This window comes from Seriola dumerili, unplaced genomic scaffold (genome assembly GCF_002260705.1).
Source record: "Seriola dumerili isolate Sdu_G_001 unplaced genomic scaffold, Sdu_1.0 BDQW01000219.1, whole genome shotgun sequence".
Taxonomy (NCBI): Eukaryota; Metazoa; Chordata; class Actinopteri; order Carangiformes; family Carangidae; genus Seriola; species Seriola dumerili.
Window position 1 is genome coordinate 6,762,314 of NW_019174474.1, and position 17,481 is coordinate 6,779,794.

At 38.9% G+C, this 17,481-nt stretch overlaps 2 protein-coding genes across 4 annotated transcripts; both read left to right on the forward strand.

Annotated features, from left to right (window-relative positions):
* Window positions 1–659: 659 nt before the first annotated feature.
* On the forward strand, window positions 660–11,180 carry LOC111228424 (aryl hydrocarbon receptor nuclear translocator-like protein 1). 3 transcript variants are annotated; one of them, XM_022754289.1, is made up of 17 exons: window positions 660–922; window positions 4,172–4,301; window positions 4,408–4,461; window positions 4,638–4,679; window positions 4,860–5,017; window positions 5,559–5,638; window positions 6,173–6,265; window positions 7,062–7,179; window positions 7,261–7,410; window positions 7,606–7,849; window positions 8,114–8,220; window positions 8,570–8,720; window positions 8,825–8,892; window positions 9,054–9,168; window positions 9,310–9,400; window positions 10,321–10,420; window positions 10,549–11,180. In XM_022754289.1, exons 1-17 carry the CDS (start codon window positions 862–864, stop codon window positions 10,704–10,706), a joined length of 1,920 nt encoding a protein of 639 aa, XP_022610010.1. In that variant the 5' UTR covers window positions 660–861; the 3' UTR covers window positions 10,707–11,180. The 3 variants fall into 3 exon arrangements, with proteins under 3 accessions (XP_022610010.1, XP_022610011.1, XP_022610012.1); XM_022754290.1 differs by having other exon boundaries at window positions 9,057–9,168; XM_022754291.1 differs by lacking the exon at window positions 6,173–6,265.
* A 3,145-nt stretch (window positions 11,181–14,325) lies between these two features.
* LOC111228700 (guanylyl cyclase inhibitory protein-like) lies at window positions 14,326–16,952 on the forward strand. The gene is made up of 5 exons (XM_022754708.1): window positions 14,326–14,428; window positions 15,033–15,165; window positions 15,337–15,486; window positions 15,620–15,725; window positions 16,626–16,952. The coding sequence occupies exons 1-5, from the start codon at window positions 14,358–14,360 to the stop codon at window positions 16,760–16,762; spliced, it is 597 nt and encodes a 198-aa protein (XP_022610429.1). The 5' UTR covers window positions 14,326–14,357; the 3' UTR covers window positions 16,763–16,952.
* Window positions 16,953–17,481: the final 529 nt, after the last annotated feature.

The window sequence follows — 17,481 nt, forward strand, 5'->3', positions numbered from 1 at the left end:
GATGTACAGTGTACATCATCCACGTAACTATGGAAACATACATTGTGCTCTCTGATGCTGTCACCCAGTGGCAGCATGTACAATGAGAATAATAATGGACCAAGGCAGCTCCATTGAGCAACACCACAGCAGATGTCTTGTTTTCTCAGGCACATGATCTCCAAGACTAACGGATGCACTGCTGGCCTCAGCTGAACAACTTCAGCAGACTCCATAACCAGAGTCTCCTCTTAGAGCTTCGGTAACATTACTATGCACTGTACTGAGCTCTCCCTGGGAAGTTCAATGTAGTTTTTATAGCCTAGTGGCTCTTGAAGACCAACTCAAGCGCTCTTACCTCCCATACGTTTAATTTCCATTTATGGATTTTTCTTTTCGTTCATTTTCTTTTCATTTTTTACGTTTGACCATAAAGGATTTCTTGATTTAGATGGATTTCATCTTCCAGATAATATCAAATCCTGCAGAATTAACCCTTTTTAAGTTGTTTGACCTGATAGGAATATAGGCTTTATCAGCCATTTAGACAGAGGGAATATTTTCCGACAGACCTGAAGGGAGCACAGGAGCGGTGAAGCTGCAGCGGTGACTCCGGTGAACCGGCAGGAGGAGATTGCGTCCTGCCTTCCGTGTTACCCCCACTTCTCCACACTGTCCCACTCTGTGTGCACACTGCTGTCGTTGAGCTTCTTTCTGCGCCGTCTCCCTCTGGTTTTCTTCATCTGAGAAGAAACGATACAACATATTGCTTGCGGCTGTCTCACATCCTCTCCTGTTAACACAGCAATATCTCGGAGTAGTTGACTGCCTCATCCATGCATTGGAGTCCTGGGCCCCAGCGCACCGGCCCCGGCTCCAGCCATGTCGGCCAGGAATGCATCGGCTGGTGGCGGTGACAGAGCGGGAGGAGGCGAACCGGCAGGTAAATGAAACACCACAAAAGCTTCTCACTAGTTTAAATGTTCACACGGAGTGACCCGGTGTCTGTGCAAGGTTGAGATGTACCACAAAAGAAAGAAGTGCAGCGGTGTATTTTCAGTTGTTTTTTGCCGATTGGTCGCAACTTTGCGCTTTTTCAAAACTAGGTCAGTAGATCAGTAGAGCAAACTCGCCATTTACGGCGTTTATGTAACCTTGCACGACATTGTTTTGTCATATCGCCAGCATGTTGTGTAGAAAATTGCTTTATTTAGGTTTGTCATGAGTGGTAACGTTATTAAATGTAAATTGTCTGTATTATGTGTAGCGTCTATTAGCTAATGTTAACCTCAGTGACTAAACCACACAAATGTTAGCTTAGCAACGGTAGCATGGCCTGTTTACCGGGGCGACTGTCTCAAAACCGTCGATTCTGTCAGAGATGGTTTTACATACAATCGTAATTTCTCACTGTGGATAGCGTTGATGGGTTTCATAGTCCATGGCTTGTGAAAGAACTGGTGTCACATTGTGGAAAACAAGCTTTAATGTTAGCTCCTGTTTAGGCCTAACTAGCTGTACGGTCGTTCGACCCAGCGGCTGAACCAGCTCAACCGTTTGTCTGATGTTGGCTAGGACGAAGCAGGCATTATTGTAAGTTAGCTGTGCCAATTTCATTTTCCACCCTGGATGTCAAAAATATACTTAGGAGATCTTTCCCGAAACCAATTAGTTTCGGACCGACTTCAATTCACCCAGCAAAATAAACGCAAGACTTCTAAACATGTTTTTTTATTCAACCGTAATTATGATAGACTACACAGGAAGACATATTTGTGGTTTCAACATGTGTCTGTCCTTCCAGTCACATTCAGTCAAAAACATTTGAAGATCATTTATCGTACAGACATGAGGAAACATCAGACTCATCTACCACAGGGTTCAAACTTAACAAAACTACTATGGGCTTATGGTTTTCAAGAGACCTCTTTAAAATGTTTATGGTAAATGTATGTCAACCATTGCCATTTTAAGCAAATTTTGGACAGAAGTATTAGGTTAATAATAAGATATATCAAGATATTATTTTAATAAGTCAACAGTGTGTTTTCCAATGCTAATACAATGCCTTTTGTCACTTGTGTAGTCTCAGTGGTTTTGCACCATGAAATGTAGGTCAAACAACAAGATCGTTAATATTAGTTACTGCATGAATTCATAATATAAAAGATTTATTATGTTACAATAATAGACTCCTGAGACGTGCATGCAACAGACTGGTTGTATTTTTTATCTTCCTGTGATTATCTACTAAAACTGGAATCAATTTGAACAAGTGACTGTGCTTAAAATGCTTTTAGATGAGTTATATAACACATTTTGGCAAATAACATACTTCCAATGTAGTTTTCATTACATTAGTGTTTCATATTTGTAGTAAGTATGGAGATGGCTTAGCTACTTGACAAAATGTCTCACTGTACTAATGGTTTCTGTCAAAGGTAAAGGCTCCATTAACACTGTCAAATTGCTGTTATCAAATTGTTTTTTCTGATAGCTTAAGATGTCCAGACGTCCAATGACTAAAGTCCAAGATCTAAAAAGTGCATAATCCTGCTGACAAACAAACCAACCAATAAATAGACACGGGTGAAAATGTAACCTTTACTGTGCGTCATAGTAGCATAAATGGACTGGATTTGCTGGGCAGATGCCACTTGTGTGTATGATTAACTTCATGAATGTGAAGTAAGGTGACACAGGGGAGCTCATGCCCCAGTCTGTGTTTCTAGTCCTGTGGCTGCTGCTGCTATTGTTGTTGCTGTTGTTAAGAATATAACTTTTAAACCTGAAATTAATTAGACACCCATTATTCTTGTGGTGCTATTATTCTGTGATAATGTGAGTAGGATGTACAGAGTGTGGCAGTATTTCAGTGTAGCAGATGCTCATTCAGAATTGAGTGAATGAGCAAGTTAATGAACACATGTAAGGGAGTTGGCAGAGAGATGTCTGTTTGGTGTAATGTCCAGTAATCTAGTTCCCTTCTCTGTAACCCTGTAATCCAACAAAACGTTACAGGGGTAGTAGGATTAAAAATCAGGTTGTTACTGATCTTTTTAACAGCTGTTTGGGTTACAGGGTCTGTGGAGCAGAGTTAAAAATAGATGTCATGGATATCACCTACATTTGGTCTGTCTCGTGCCGTTCTCTTGAGTTACTGTCCCACACATATGCTCACATACTTCTGAGAGACAAAATCACAGTCCATGGAGATATAAAGATGTGTATAAGTGGGGGGGTGAGTCAAAGGGAGATATAACAAAGAGATTTGAAAGCACTCATACACACAATATACACCTTAGATATTTTCACACATTCTCAGACAAAATGTGAAAACATCTCTGTCCTAGATCTTGGATATCTGTGATATATCGCAGTAATATCAATACACTGTTACACTGTTGGTTTGACAAAACAAGCAATTTGAACATGTCACTTTGGGTCAAGGGACATTGTGATGAGAATATTTCATTCTTTTGAAATCAATACAGTAATTGATAATGAAAATCTATTTTTGTTGCACCTTTTAATTGAATGTTGAATTAACATATGCCGAAATGTATTAGACCTTAAATCCCTGAAATAACAATGCTGTGCTGGCCTAGCCTCTGTGCAGAGAAACTTGCAACTCATGCACAGAAGCAGAGATTCCCTCAAGCCAAACTAAAGCAGCTACACCAGAACAACCAGTTATGAGTTAGTTATGTGGCTGATCATGGGTTTGAGTAAAGTTATGGGGGAGGTTGTGATTGGCTTTTTTTTTTTTAGCTGCTGCTATTTCCCACACTTATGGCTGATGGATTTGTTGGGCACCTTCATCGTTTCGGATTTCCACAGCCTGAAAAGGAGTGCTCTGTTGCCTGTTTACTAATACTATTCTACACAGTCTATTATGAGGACTGATATGAGACTGTTTCTAAGGAGTGGTATGACAGATACAGTCTGTGAGTTAATGCCCGATTAAGGTTATTTATGATCTCCTAATAAGAACATTGTGATCATGTTTTGGCAAACCCATGGCATGAGAATTCAATTGATTCTTTCACTTACTTCTGAGAAAGTAAAATCTGACAGTCTTGTAGTCTGAAATGCAGTAGTGTGTGGGAACATATATGATATGTTTGCAAACTGAAATCAGCTCTCAACCCCTTATGACCACCTGCAGCTGATTATGTTTTGTGTGTTTCAGAGGATGTGCTGGTTGATGAAAACCAAAGCAGCTCTCTCTCTCTGTCCAGCCTGATGACCCCATCCTCAGCTGCTGGCATGTCCTTAAGTATGGAGATGCCCCGGAAGCGCAAGGGCAGCATAGACAACCAGTGAGTATGAATGTGATTTATTGAATCTGGCTTTAAGGAAATCTCATAAATCCACTGACCCAAATTGTTTTATTGTGTTATTGACAGTCATTATCTTTCTTCCTAGGGATACAAAATCTGCTTCCATCCCTGATGCAGATATGGAAGACGACCAAAACAGGTACTGTGTGTAGAGCTGGAACAATTAGTTGAGTAATTGATTAGTTGATCGACTGAAAATTAATCGGCAACTATGTTTGTTAATCGATAATCACTTCAGTTTATTTTGTGCTATTGTGCATTTGCATATTGTTGCTTGGAATGTATACTTCTCAAATAGGTTTTTCTTTGCTACAGGTCAGATGGAGAGGACCAACATGTCAAAATTAAATGCATCAGGTAGGTTGTTTGACACCACCATATTTATAAAACATTTCTAGGTTCCCGTGATGTTATCTCCGGTCTTAACATATGCAAGTTTAAAATATGCCACATTTCACAATGATCAATGTTCTATAAATTCAAAGCAGGAAACCCCTTTGAACGCTTGAAATGATTTATCAATTCATGTCTCCTCAGGGAGCCACACAGCCAAATTGAGAAGAGGAGACGGGACAAAATGAACAACCTCATAGACAAACTATCAGCAATGATTCCGACTTGTAACCCCATGTCTCGTAAGCTGGACAAGCTCACTGTGCTCAGAATGGCTGTGCAGCACCTCAAATCTCTCAAAGGTACCAAGTCAATCGATGGCCAGCAGTGTTAAAAAATATTTTAGCCTGACATTGTCATCACTGATAGATTCAGTTAATAAACAGATGATTCAAGTTTCTGAGAACTTAGGTTTTCTTTTTATAGTTTTAGCCATCAGTTTATCAGCTATAAAACATTGTACTCTCCATATGATATTAACTATAGCAATTGCTGAGATTTGGAAACAAGAAAACTGCTACAAACAAAGTCCATCTGGCAAGAAATGAACAGTCAGACAATCCCACAGGTGGTAAACAAGCCTACAGTTTAGGCATATTGTCTAGAGCACTTTATTTGGAGGTAAAACTGAAAGTGAAAACACATAAAATTTGGTAGTGATGGTTTTTAGTGATGCTCCTATCTCAACAGTAAATTTACCCTGTTATTACAGATAAGATTGATGGCTTAAAACTCTGAAAATAAGATCTAGGTTTTAATGAAAAAAAAAAGAATGATCCTTTTACTCCATTTACTAATTGTAATGTATTAATCTGACATTGAACTGGCTGTCTATATTTTCAGGTTCAGCAAGTTCATTTTCTGAAGCTAATTATAAGCCGTCATTCCTTCCTAATGAGGAGCTGAAACACCTTGTCCTCAAGGTAAATATACCTTTGACAGTGGGAGCTGATATGTGCACACTGTCTGAGAAACAGTCACTGTAATGGAATACTTTTTTATTTTTAAGATAATTATTTCAGGCATCTGCTAGGTGATCTTAATGCAAAAATAAGCTTGTAAGCTGTCAGTCACATGAGGACATCTTAAACATTTCATTCAAAAGCTACTGATCAGGTTACAAACCTCTGCTGGTGGCAGTGTCCCAGCTTTGCTGTAAGCTCCATTCATCAGAAACATACAAAACATACAACACCAAAATGATCTTTTTTTGGCTTTGTGTTTTTCTACTGTTAGTATGTACAATGTTATCTTCATAATTCTTAACATGCATTGAATTTCAAGTAGTGTAGTATTATAATTGATTAAAATGCTTCTATTTCATTTGAAAAACTATTAAATACAATAAGATAGACATATAAAATAAAACTATTTACTCAGTGGCCTCTTACTTTTGTCTTGACCATGTCATCACACTGGCTCCCCCCTATTCTCCCCCATGTTTCTTTGTTGTGCAGGCTGCAGATGGGTTCCTGTTTGTAGTGGGCTGTGATCGTGGGAAAATAGTTTTTGTCTCAGAGTCCGTCACGAAGATATTAAATTATAGTCGGGTAACACTTTTACATTTGTTACTGTATCTGCAGTATCTTTGTTCATGAGAAAACCCCGGACACACCAGATGGGTTGCGTTGCCCTGCAGGGGTCTGTAGTGACACGTTTGGCCTCATGTGCACGCATTTCATTACAGTACAGTTTAGAAATACCAAATTGATTCTTATATTTGCATTGTGTCGTTTAAGCACATAAATGTGTCTGTGTGAAGTCATGTTAGGATGAATGTCAAATGAATCCTAAAACTTTTGTATGTAATTTAGTATTTAAATTTAAAGAACAAGGCACAAAATTGCAACCATTGAAATCATTGGTTGTAAGCCAATATAGTTGGTTCCCTTAGTTCGTGGTTCATTTTCAAAATGATATGCAAGTGATTCTGATGGTTCACTCATGAAGATCTTTTGGGCTTTTCCAAAAATTGTCAAATTACAATTCAAAATGCTGGCTGGAAATAAATCCTAGGTCAACGCACGCGACTGCTCTGATGATGAAAATGAGGATGTTGGTGCATCTGAACTTCCAATCGGTGTTGATATTTTTGACAACCGGAGTAAATGGACATTCAAAGCTGTGAGAAATAGCCGTCTTCCTCATTCCTACTAAAATCTTAACCTCTCCTCCACTTGGTATCTGGTGTGCTCCGGGGTCAACAGTCCACAATCAGTGTACTATGTTAAATTTGTTAATTGTAAGCAAGAATTGCTTTAGATGCAGAATGGTTTTGACATTTCTTTTTATCAGCATCGGAACCATGTTAAGGTCGGTTTGATGAGCTGTTTTTTCTTCCTACAGACGGAGCTGATCGGACAGAGCCTGTTTGATTACATACACCCCAAGGACATGGGAAAAGTGAAGGAGCAGCTGTCAGCTTCTGAATTATACCCTCGTGAACGACTAATAGATGCTAAAAGTAAAGCAGTTTGGTGTGTGTGTGGTGTGTGTGCGCACTTGCGCGAGTGAGAGCATATTAACACTACTGTCATGTCCCCAGCCGGTCTGCAGGTCCAGGCTGACCTCCCAGTCGGTGCAGCTCGGCTGTGTTCAGGTGCACGGCGCTCTTTCTTCTGCCGCATGAAGTACAACAAAGTTTCTGTCAAAGTGGAGGAGAAGGAGTTCCAGGCCAGCACCTCCAAAAAGAAAGGTAGGGAGAGTACACGGTGGATTACACAACAGATCACTTTTGTACAGTCAGGGTTTTCATTTGGTTTAATGTATAACAGCTGATATAAGTTTTATCAGGTACACAGTTTTGATGTAAAGTAACCAACTTATATATGTGTGTTTTCTGTGTATGTCATATTTGACTTGTGATTTGTGTCTGCATGTGCGCCTACAGAGTCGCAGAAGTACTGCACAGTCCACTGTACAGGCTACATGCGCAGCTGGCCAACCAGTCAGTTGGGAGCAGACGGGGAGGGCGAGGCGGACAAGCAGGACAGCTCCCACTTCAGCTGCCTGGTGGCGGTGGGACGCGTCCACTCCCACTCATCTCCCCAGGTTAACGGAGAAGTCCGAGTTAAACCAACAGAGTTCATCACACGCTATGCCATGGATGGCAAATTCACCTTTGTCGATCAAAGGTAGAATTGTATTTCAGTTGTGTTTGTATATTGTATTTGCTTGGTGCATGGCTTTGTTGACGCATTGTAGAATCGTTGACATGTTAGATATCTCCATTGACATTTCTAACATCTTTGACACTGATCAACAGAAACTGTGGATGTCAAAGTGAAATCAAAGCTTTACAAATCAAGTGCATGACATATTCTAAATAATATAGTACATGTTTATATGTAATTCATACTAACATGATACACTTGTGTATTTATTCATTTCATCTGCAGAGCGACAACCATTCTTGGTTATCTTCCCCAAGAGTTGCTTGGGACATCATGCTATGAGTACTTCCATCAAGACGACTTACCGCATTTAGCAGATAGACATCGAAAAGGTAAATTGCATTTGTCTTTAATCTAATTATCTTGGATATCGTGTTAGGATTTTTCAGTGTCTGCTAAGATGAGTGCGACATTCTACAATTAGTAGAGGCCAGTTCAGATTCAATTCTAATTTACAATATAGCTGCAGTGTTGAAGCACTGGTAAATCATATAATAAATTTCCATCCATTTTGATCTATTGTTAAGTAGATGACTGTTGCAGAATCCGGATGGTTTCTTCATATTTTATATCTGCTAGTCCTGTGCTTGTTGCGTGCTCTGCCTTAAGCAGGTGATACTGATGCTCTTTTTTTCCCTGTTTAGTCCTTTGATTCGTCTTCTCACTGTTTTTCCTCCGTAGTGCTGCGGAGTAAAGAGAAAATTGAGACAAACTGTTATAAGTTCAAAACAAAATATGGCTCTTTCGTCACTCTGCAAAGTCAGTGGTTTAGTTTTGTAAATCCCTGGACCAAAGAAGTAGAATACATAGTGTCAACTAATACAGTCATATCGTGAGTATATGCTTCAGTCTGGTTGTGCATTAAATTAATATCTTTGTAGTTGAGATAGATTTATACTAATGGGTGCTTCATCTGTTCTCTCATCCAATGACAAGACATGATAACAGTCGAACCAGGTCGGGAAACAAGTCTGAACAGCTGAGCAATTCCAAGACTTCTGAAGGTCAGTTTAAATAGAATATGAAAAAAATCAATGGAGATGTGTCATTGATATCTTTAGTGTACAATGATGCTCAAAGATACTGGTTGTGTAGTCATAACACACTGTGACATGTACATGTCTCCTGGTCTGTTCTGTCGCGTTCAACTTTTTGTTTTTGTTAGAAGATGGCAAGAAGTCCCTTCCGATTATACCAGGCATCTCCAACACACCTGGAACTATGATTTATGCTGGAAGCATAGGGACCCAGATTGCCAATGAGCTCCTGGATTTCAACAGGTGTGGCCTCACAACAACAGAGCATGTCCAGTGATAGATAGTTATAGATAATTGTAGAATTCTACAACTGCAACTACCTTTTCTTCTTAATGCTTATGAGATACTGTAGACAATAATTCATCTGTGTCTGTGCTGCTTTAGGATGAACTCATCACCTTCCAGTGGTAACGTCAGCCCGTTCAGTTTGCCACAGGATAAGTCTCCACAAACTCACAATCAAATGAGCAACAATGTAAGTTTCTATACATTCATATTTTTATTGTTGCATCTGTCCCAGTCATTAATGAGGTGGCACAGCCCACAATTCAAACTAATTCCTTCCCATTCACAGAACTACATGAAACTTTGCAGACGAGTCCAGTCCAAAATGGCTTACTGTAATTTATGAAGCTGCTGTGCATATTAAGTTTTAAAAAATACTATATATGCATACAAGTGAGTAATTTCCACGGGAAGTAAGCCTATTGTAGAGTATACTTTTTACCTACTTCGCATGAAGTTTATCACTCGTTTACAAAGTTGCTCAATCAACAACTTGCTGCTTCAAGTTGAAATGACAATAAATATGCTTTTAATATTATGGGAACATAACTTTTTTTTGTCCCAATATTTGGCCAAATGCAGTAAAAATACTTATGACTAAATAAATTAATGAATGAATAAATGTGAATTTAATCTGTAAAAGATTTAGTTTTGCAGTAGATGAATGGGGAGTAAATATTTGATATTTATATTTGAACTGATCATCCAGTTAGGTGATGATTACAGCTGCCTTTTGTGATTATCTGTAATAAAATGTTTTTGTTGTTGTTTTTGTTTTGTCTTAACGAAACCATGCAGAAGATGTTTACAAAGAAATATGTTCCAAACTAGCATTTTGACTCTACAGGCTCAGTGTGGTTTTACATGTTTCTCTGCCTCCTTTGTTTAAACATCTCTGCGAAAAGATTTTTAGAGGTAGACCAACCATAATGTGAAGCAATCACAGCTGTATGTACTTGGAAATTATGGTGAAGTTCGTCCAAACGTTGGAAGGCATAATTTAACGAGCATAGATTTGAGTCTTTCCTCTTTTTTTTTTTTCTTCTTTCTTGACTAAACCCCTGTCATGTTGATGCTGGGTCTATAATCTTCTTCTCTTTTGGTCTGTAGGTGCCAAATGGAGAGGCAACAGACATGGAGATGCCAGGAAAGTCCAGCTCAGAGGATGAGCCCCAGGGAGCTACATTCTCAGGAGGAGAAACACTCATGGGTACTCTTTCTCATCCTGTTGAATAGCTTATTTATAAACTGTATGCAGGATAATATTTAACTATCTCCTCTTTTAACTCTTATCATCTTGGGTGTTTTTTTCCCCTCTGTCACCTCATCTCACCTCAGGGGAGAATTCCCAGCTGGATTTGGACAGTGTGGTTGGACCAGGCCTTAGTAGTCTCAGCAACGATGAAGCAGCCATGGCAGTGATCATGAGCCTCCTGGAGACGGACACAAATTTGGGGGAAGCTGTGGACTTTGAAGAGATGCACTGGTCTTTATAGAATCTGGTCTTACAGTGTGACGCTGTGGCACAGTTGTTGGACCATCAGTTTTTTGGTGACAAGAACTTGAATGCTTACTCCAAGAGCATTCTGTTTTTTAAAGACTTTTTTTTATTTATTAGTTACCTTTTTCCACATAAGCTGTGTAGTCTTCGGGTGGCTGCTCTAACAGGAGTGGGATCGATGACAATAAGGGACAACTGCTTTCCCTCTTCAAAAGGAGGATTTGCCTCTAAAGCCTTACAGCGGTCTGCCTGCCCTGAAACGCTGTTCCTCACTGCTTTCTTCACATCTACTGTCATCCTCTGTTTAACTGAAGAGGCTCTTACAAGGTTGAAGAACCCATGAACACAAATGACAGTGAAAGGGCTTGCGTCATGGCGGCTCGGGTTTCCTGCTTGTATTTCTCTCCTCACTGACATTTGAACAAAGGTTCGGAGTGACGAAGCAAAAAAAAAAGAAAAAAAAAAAAAAGAAATTGCACTGAATCGATTTCATGTTTTTTAAATAAAAAAAAGATGTAATTTGATTAGGTACTGTATGGTTAAAGGAAGACACCATGACAACCAGGCCCATCTCTGTGACCCCTCAGGATCCAAACCGTAGGTAGGCAGTGTACCACGGAAGACCACACTTCCATAACCTCTAACTTTGAGAGTCACTTTATAATGTGTCACTCAGAGATTTTCTCTTAACTTGTCAGTATCTGAACATTTTCCATTGAAACGGTCCAGTAACCTCCTCTCTTGTACACTGACTTGAACATACTGTATATGTGTACATTTGGTATGATTGCAAACACCATGTCTTCAGGCCATATCTGTCTTAAAGGGATAGTTTGCATAGGAAGAATATTTTAATTAATTTTTAGTATATATATCTACATTTGTATATACATAGTATATACATCTACGACTGCCCTGGATTTTATTTACACTAGCTCTACACATTTACCATTTCCTGGCAGAAAGTATCCACCCTCATAAATAAAGAGAGCAGTCAGTTTTGGTGATTGACCCTTCATGAACTCCTATAGATTTATGAGCACTACAGTACTACTTAATGCAAAGTGAAACAGCACTTTAGAGGTGCTGAAATGGAAGTTTGGTAGCAACGGCTGAACAGCAAACCCATTTCACATCTGTGACATTTTATTAATACATGTTTGAGGTTGAGTCTCATGGTAGAAGTGATAAACTCAGGGAGCGATGGAAGCAAATCCGCCCCATGTAAACATACGATGACACAGTTCTTAGTACGTGTAGCAGTATTTGTCTGCCAGTTTAAGTTTTAAAATACTTTCCTACATACTGTATATTGGTATGTGGTGTAATGAGTCTGAACTTGTTCACATGTACATCTGATTTGTCACTCATTGTCTGCTTTATAATCTTGCAGGTAAGCCATAGATTTTTTTTTTTCCATGTACCTTTATGCACTGACAGTCTTTCAAAAGACATGTTCATGTTTTATGTGCCTGTCAGAGGCACACAGCATTGTCATTCACCTGCATACATTTTTTTAAGGGATTATTCTATGCAGAGCTATCATTCCATAAATCCTAAACTTCAAGCTATGTCTCTTTCTCTCTCCATGTAATTGTCACTCCCGAATCATGCATGACTCAAAAAAAAAAAAAAAAAAAACTCCAGACGAAATAAGACATTTGGTAAGAATAAGTCACTGAGTTGTTTGGATCCTTTTTCCATTTACCTCATCTAGAGTTCTGTTTTGCCCCTCCTTTATAATTGCACATCTTAGATTTTACAACACTGATAGCCATTATGTGATGACTTCTATGGTGGTGTATGTGATGTATGTGTGGCAGTGAGATGGCCTTATGGATGGATGGAAGGTAAAAATTTGAATGACTAAAATATATCCAGTTATTGTCAGTGTGGATATACATCCCCCATTTCAAGTTATCAAAAACTGAAATATTTCTCAACATGTAGTGAGTCTACAAATTATGAAGTAAAGAAAATTAAGAGATGAACGAGCCCTACAGACTGTTGTAAATGTTACATTTATCAAATCACATTTCGTTTGCCAGAGTGTTGAACACTGAGTGAGCAATGAAAGACAGTCTTTTTTTTTTTTTTTTTTTTCAAGACACTTAAAGAATATCAAGTACATAAACAACTCGGTCAAAAACATAGCAGTTGTATTACTGTATTACTGTCCACATAGTCAATATATGGAACTGTGTAACTTTTATGCCATGCCATTGTTCATATTGGTAACGTGGGCCACAATTTATAGTCATCTGTTAAGGGTTTTCCAATAAGAACGCTAGTTTCGAGGATAGAAATGGTGGTTGTGAATCATGAAGAATACTGTCTTTTCTCTCTAATGCTTGAATTTCGAGGAGCCGGTGGATGGAGCAGCTGAACTCACGAGGACCCTCCTGCCTGTGTCCGAAGTGCCTTTGGACATTTCTGCTAGGACACACAATAAACCTGTGTTGCTTTTGGAGATCGCCTCCCACCTGGCGCCTTTGCAGACTGAAAGCAGGGCTAAAATGTTATCTTTGGATTAACTTGATGCAACATGGCATACTGTGCACATCATGAATGAAGTGGAAGCTTGTTCACAGATGAAACAGGAGCTGTACATGTTGGCTTTGGCACTCACTACCTAACCAAACAACCAGAACTATGGAGTCGTGCCATAGACACAGGCTGGTCCTTTTTTAAAGGCAAAAAGTCAATTTTGTATTTTTTTTTTTTTTCCCCATTCCTCTTGTTCAATCATTGCACTATTATAGCTGTAATTTGCCCAGAAAGCTTAAACATTGCTCTCACTTCAGCTTGTTTGGTGACTGAGTGATAAACCTTGCAAAGAGGTAACACATTTTTCTTCTGTCTCCATTTGGAATAAAACCGTACACTTTGTAAGATAGGGAACATTATGTTTTGATTTCATGCCCCTTTACTGTCTAGTTGCATGCTGTTCTTGTATCATTTATTGTTATTGTTTGTTTTTGAAATCTGTTGCGTCATTAGACTTGGGAAGTTAAGACGGACACAGCCAACTGTCACTGCGCAGGAGGAAGGACCTTAACCTTTGGGCTTATATCGGGCAGTTGGGAGTTTGTTACTGCCTCCATTGTACCACTTCCTGCCACTTTATAAGTTCATTCTTGTTTGATTTGTGGGCCCAGGAGGAAGCACTTACTGTATTTGTTAATTGCATTATTGCTGCTACTTTCAACATGTCTGGGCTGTCTTCCCAGGTTGTCGTGTTGTTAATAAATATTAGTTTACTAAACCCTCAACAGGAACTCTGAGCATATTTTCAAATATCTGTTTTTGGATCAAACAGAAAATACCGGAAAAACATTTTGTGAACAGCCACACTGAATTCAAAACTTTTCATCAAACTCTTACCACTTTTCATTCTGCAGTTTTCTGTCCTTACAGAGGCAGATTGAGAAGCAGTAGCCTTCTTTTTTGAGTAATTACATTTGCCTTCTCCTGCACCTTTACAACCTTCCTTATTGTTCCCCCCTCCAAGGAGATTAGCTTTGAGTAATTTGTCAAATGTGATAAAGTAGTGGTTGGTGCAATTAAGAAAGCCTGGCATAAGCTGGGATTTGTTGAGTATATAAAGTCAGCAGTGAATGCAGAGCTGTTGCTCCCTCTTAACAGAATGGGCCAAGCTGCTACCCTGCCTTGCAGGAGGGGAGAGTCTTATGTTACGGAGCTGTACGAATGGTTCAGGTAAGATTTTATTTACCGTTTGAAATTTCTACAGAGAAACTTAAGTAATTCTGTATGTTATCTATATTGAAGTAGAAAAGGTTTGAGGCCTGTTTGAGTAAATGACAGGGGAGAGGGAGTGGAAACATGTTTTATTCTCATGGAGAACACCTTTATCTATATTCTAGACAAATCTACAGAGAATCTCCTTGGCCTTTTTGATTATTAGATTTCTTTCTCATTTGACCTCTTTACTTTATTTACTTTAATTTTGCTATGTGAGCACTTCTATAACCTTTAGGAATCATGTCTTTATCCCTACTTTATTTCCATGACTACACACTGCTGATTAGCTTCATGTTGCCATGCTGTAGTAAATTGGTTCAAAATCATTTGGCCTAATTATCATAGCACTCACATTCCAAGGTGTAAACAAGCTTTCAAACTCAGGTAATCTCCACAGGTCCGGGATGGGTTGACCTTAATTCTCTTAATTCTCAATTTAAAGGACACATTTCTCCTGCTACAAACTTGACTCTTTATCCAAACGGCCTCCGTGTTTTCTGTGTATTACAACTGAGACAGTTCTTTCTTTTTTTCTCAAATATTTTCTTCTTCTTCATAGAAAGTTTATTAATGAATGTCCAAGTGGTCTGATCACTCTTCATGAGTTTCAAAGGCATTTCTGCAACGGAACAGTGGGCAGTGAGTCAGCTGAGTATGCAGAGCAGATATTCCGCACACTGGACACTAATGGAGTAAGAAAAGCACTGAATGGCACTACACACACTATATCTGATGAGTCTGGAAGCAGGAATTTTCCTACAGCATTAACAGGAAAGTAGTAATAAACACCATAATATCTAAATAGAATAAATGATGAAAATATATATTTTTTAATGCCATAAACAAAGTTGTTTCCTCTTTAGGATGGGGTGGTTGATTTCAGAGAGTATGTCATGGCCATCAGCATGCTTATTGAAGGTTCGGCTGTGGAGAAGCTGCACTGGTCATTCAAGCTCTATGACAAAGACCGAGACGGTGCCATTACAAAGGAGGAAATGCTGGAGATCATGCAGGTGTGTGTGTGTGTGTGTGTGTGTGTGCGTGCGTGCGTGCATGTCAGGTCGCACGTTTCAAGCATATCATAAGATGATGCCACAGTTACTGCATCTTTCAGTTGAACTGGTGTGTGTTTCCCTTTGTTCACAGGCGGTTTATAAAATGAGTGTAGCCGCTGCTTTGACCAAACCAAACCCACTCACAGCTGAAGAATGTACCAACAGGATATTTGTGAGATTAGATAAAGACAATAATGGTGAGGAAATGATTTTCCCTTTCTGCTTGAAATCATGGTGTAGTGTTATTTCAGCATGAAACAATGGATGGCACAATCTTCCAATACAGGGCATTTAAGTGTGTCTTTTTCCCCTCAGTGAATAAACCTCATGTACTTGATGACTATTTTATAGGACTATTGGATCCATGTGGCAAAAACATTCAATAAGGGGATTTGTTTTCCAATCTGCTGTGTTATTTTCAAGACTATGTGGAACCATAACGATTCAGATAAAGAAAAAAAAAGGAACATCTGAATGAAAAATGATAAACAGGTTTTAAGAAAGTTATTATCATCTTAAATACTTTATTTCAACTCTGAAAACCTTCAAATGAGGTTTTGCTGTGATTCAAACCTGAAGAACATTTATTTTACCAGTTAGGACAAGTCTTTAAGATGATTATTCAGTCAGAGAGTTTGAGGGATGAAGCAAGCACATACCTAAAGCTGAGGTAATGCATCCAACCACAGTATGTGTAATGTGCACAAAATATTGGGGTGTATATTTCTTGTGCCGAGGTTTGACCGTCTACTCGATAGTTAGGTCAAGACACATGTCAGGGGTATGGTGAGGAGGACAGGTTTGGGCTTTTCCTAGTAACTGGGTTATATAATGGAGGATGCATTTGTTCTAAATGCTGAACATAAGACTTTACATAAAATTTGATTTTGAAAAAAGTAATTGAAAAGTATATTTATATATATTTGTACATTTTAATAACACAATAGTTAATAAGCATTAAAACATATTGAACTCCTGCTCACTGATAAGAAATCTTGCTGGCATTGATTTAGGAAGGAACAGAGCCAGATGATATTAATAGAGTCTGTCCTCTGCTCTTTGTCTCTAATCACTGCCTGTCCTTGTTATGTCTGTAGCCATCATCAGTCTAGAGGAGTTCATAGAGGGAGCGCTGGATGATGATTGGATCAGAGAGATGCTGGAATGTGACCCCAGTACCGTGAAGGTGGAGAGGCCCCTGAGGAGGGACACCGCTTTGGGGACCCATGGTTGACCTGAAATGGAGTATTCTGTTCACTGGGTGCAAAGAAATTGTAGTCATTGCAGCAACAGTTTCCATTTAATGCGACAAATTATATCAATGTCTGTTGAGTAACTGCAAGGTAGACAAAGGAGAGCACTAGGAAATGCTTGCTTGTAATATTCATAAAGGAATCATTTCTGCCTTGTTTTATTTTGAAATATTTTTTCTGCTGCAGTTTTGATCAATGCTTTGTTTGTTCATGATGTTTTCATTGTTTTCTCTGTATCTGAATGTGTCTCCTTATAGAATAAATCATGGCTGTCATAACACACTGACACTTTACTTGTCCTACTGTATTATATTATCCATCCTGCACTTATCGCCAGATTAATTTGCACAAGGTAACATACCCCAAGTTAATAAATACATTTTGAGCAAGCATGTTGTAATGGCATTTGCAGTGATGTCACAAAACTGTGGCTCTAAGTTGCCTTTGATTACCAGGGACCTGTTCTATCTTCCCTGAATACCTGTGGTATTTGATTTATTCCTGCTGTCCAGGTCTGGATCTCATTGGTAGATGCTTACGGTGATACATACCAGCAATGGAGAGTAACTATAAGTACATTTAATGCAAGTACTGTACTTAACTACAATCTTGAGGTACTTGTACCTTACTTGAGTATTTCCATTTTATGCCACTCAGTACAATTAGCCTACTCCAATGCAGTTGGAAATATTGTAGTTTT

Bases quoted from the DNA above. Each gene is read 5' to 3' on its own strand.
- LOC111228700 (XM_022754708.1), top strand. From the start codon at position 14,358: ATGGGCCAAGCTGCTACCCTGCCTTGCAGGAGGGGAGAGTCTTATGTT. The intron at 15,166-15,336 runs GTAAGAAAAGCA...TTTCCTCTTTAG, and splicing joins GCACACTGGACACTAATGGA to GATGGGGTGGTTGATTTCAG. The intron at 15,726-16,625 runs GTGAGGAAATGA...TTATGTCTGTAG, and splicing joins ATTAGATAAAGACAATAATG to CCATCATCAGTCTAGAGGAG.
- LOC111228424 (XM_022754289.1), top strand. From the start codon at position 862: ATGTCGGCCAGGAATGCATCGGCTGGTGGCGGTGACAGAGCGGGAGGA. The intron at 923-4,171 runs GTAAATGAAACA...TGTGTGTTTCAG, and splicing joins GGGAGGAGGCGAACCGGCAG to AGGATGTGCTGGTTGATGAA. The intron at 4,302-4,407 runs GTGAGTATGAAT...CTTTCTTCCTAG, and splicing joins AAGGGCAGCATAGACAACCA to GGATACAAAATCTGCTTCCA.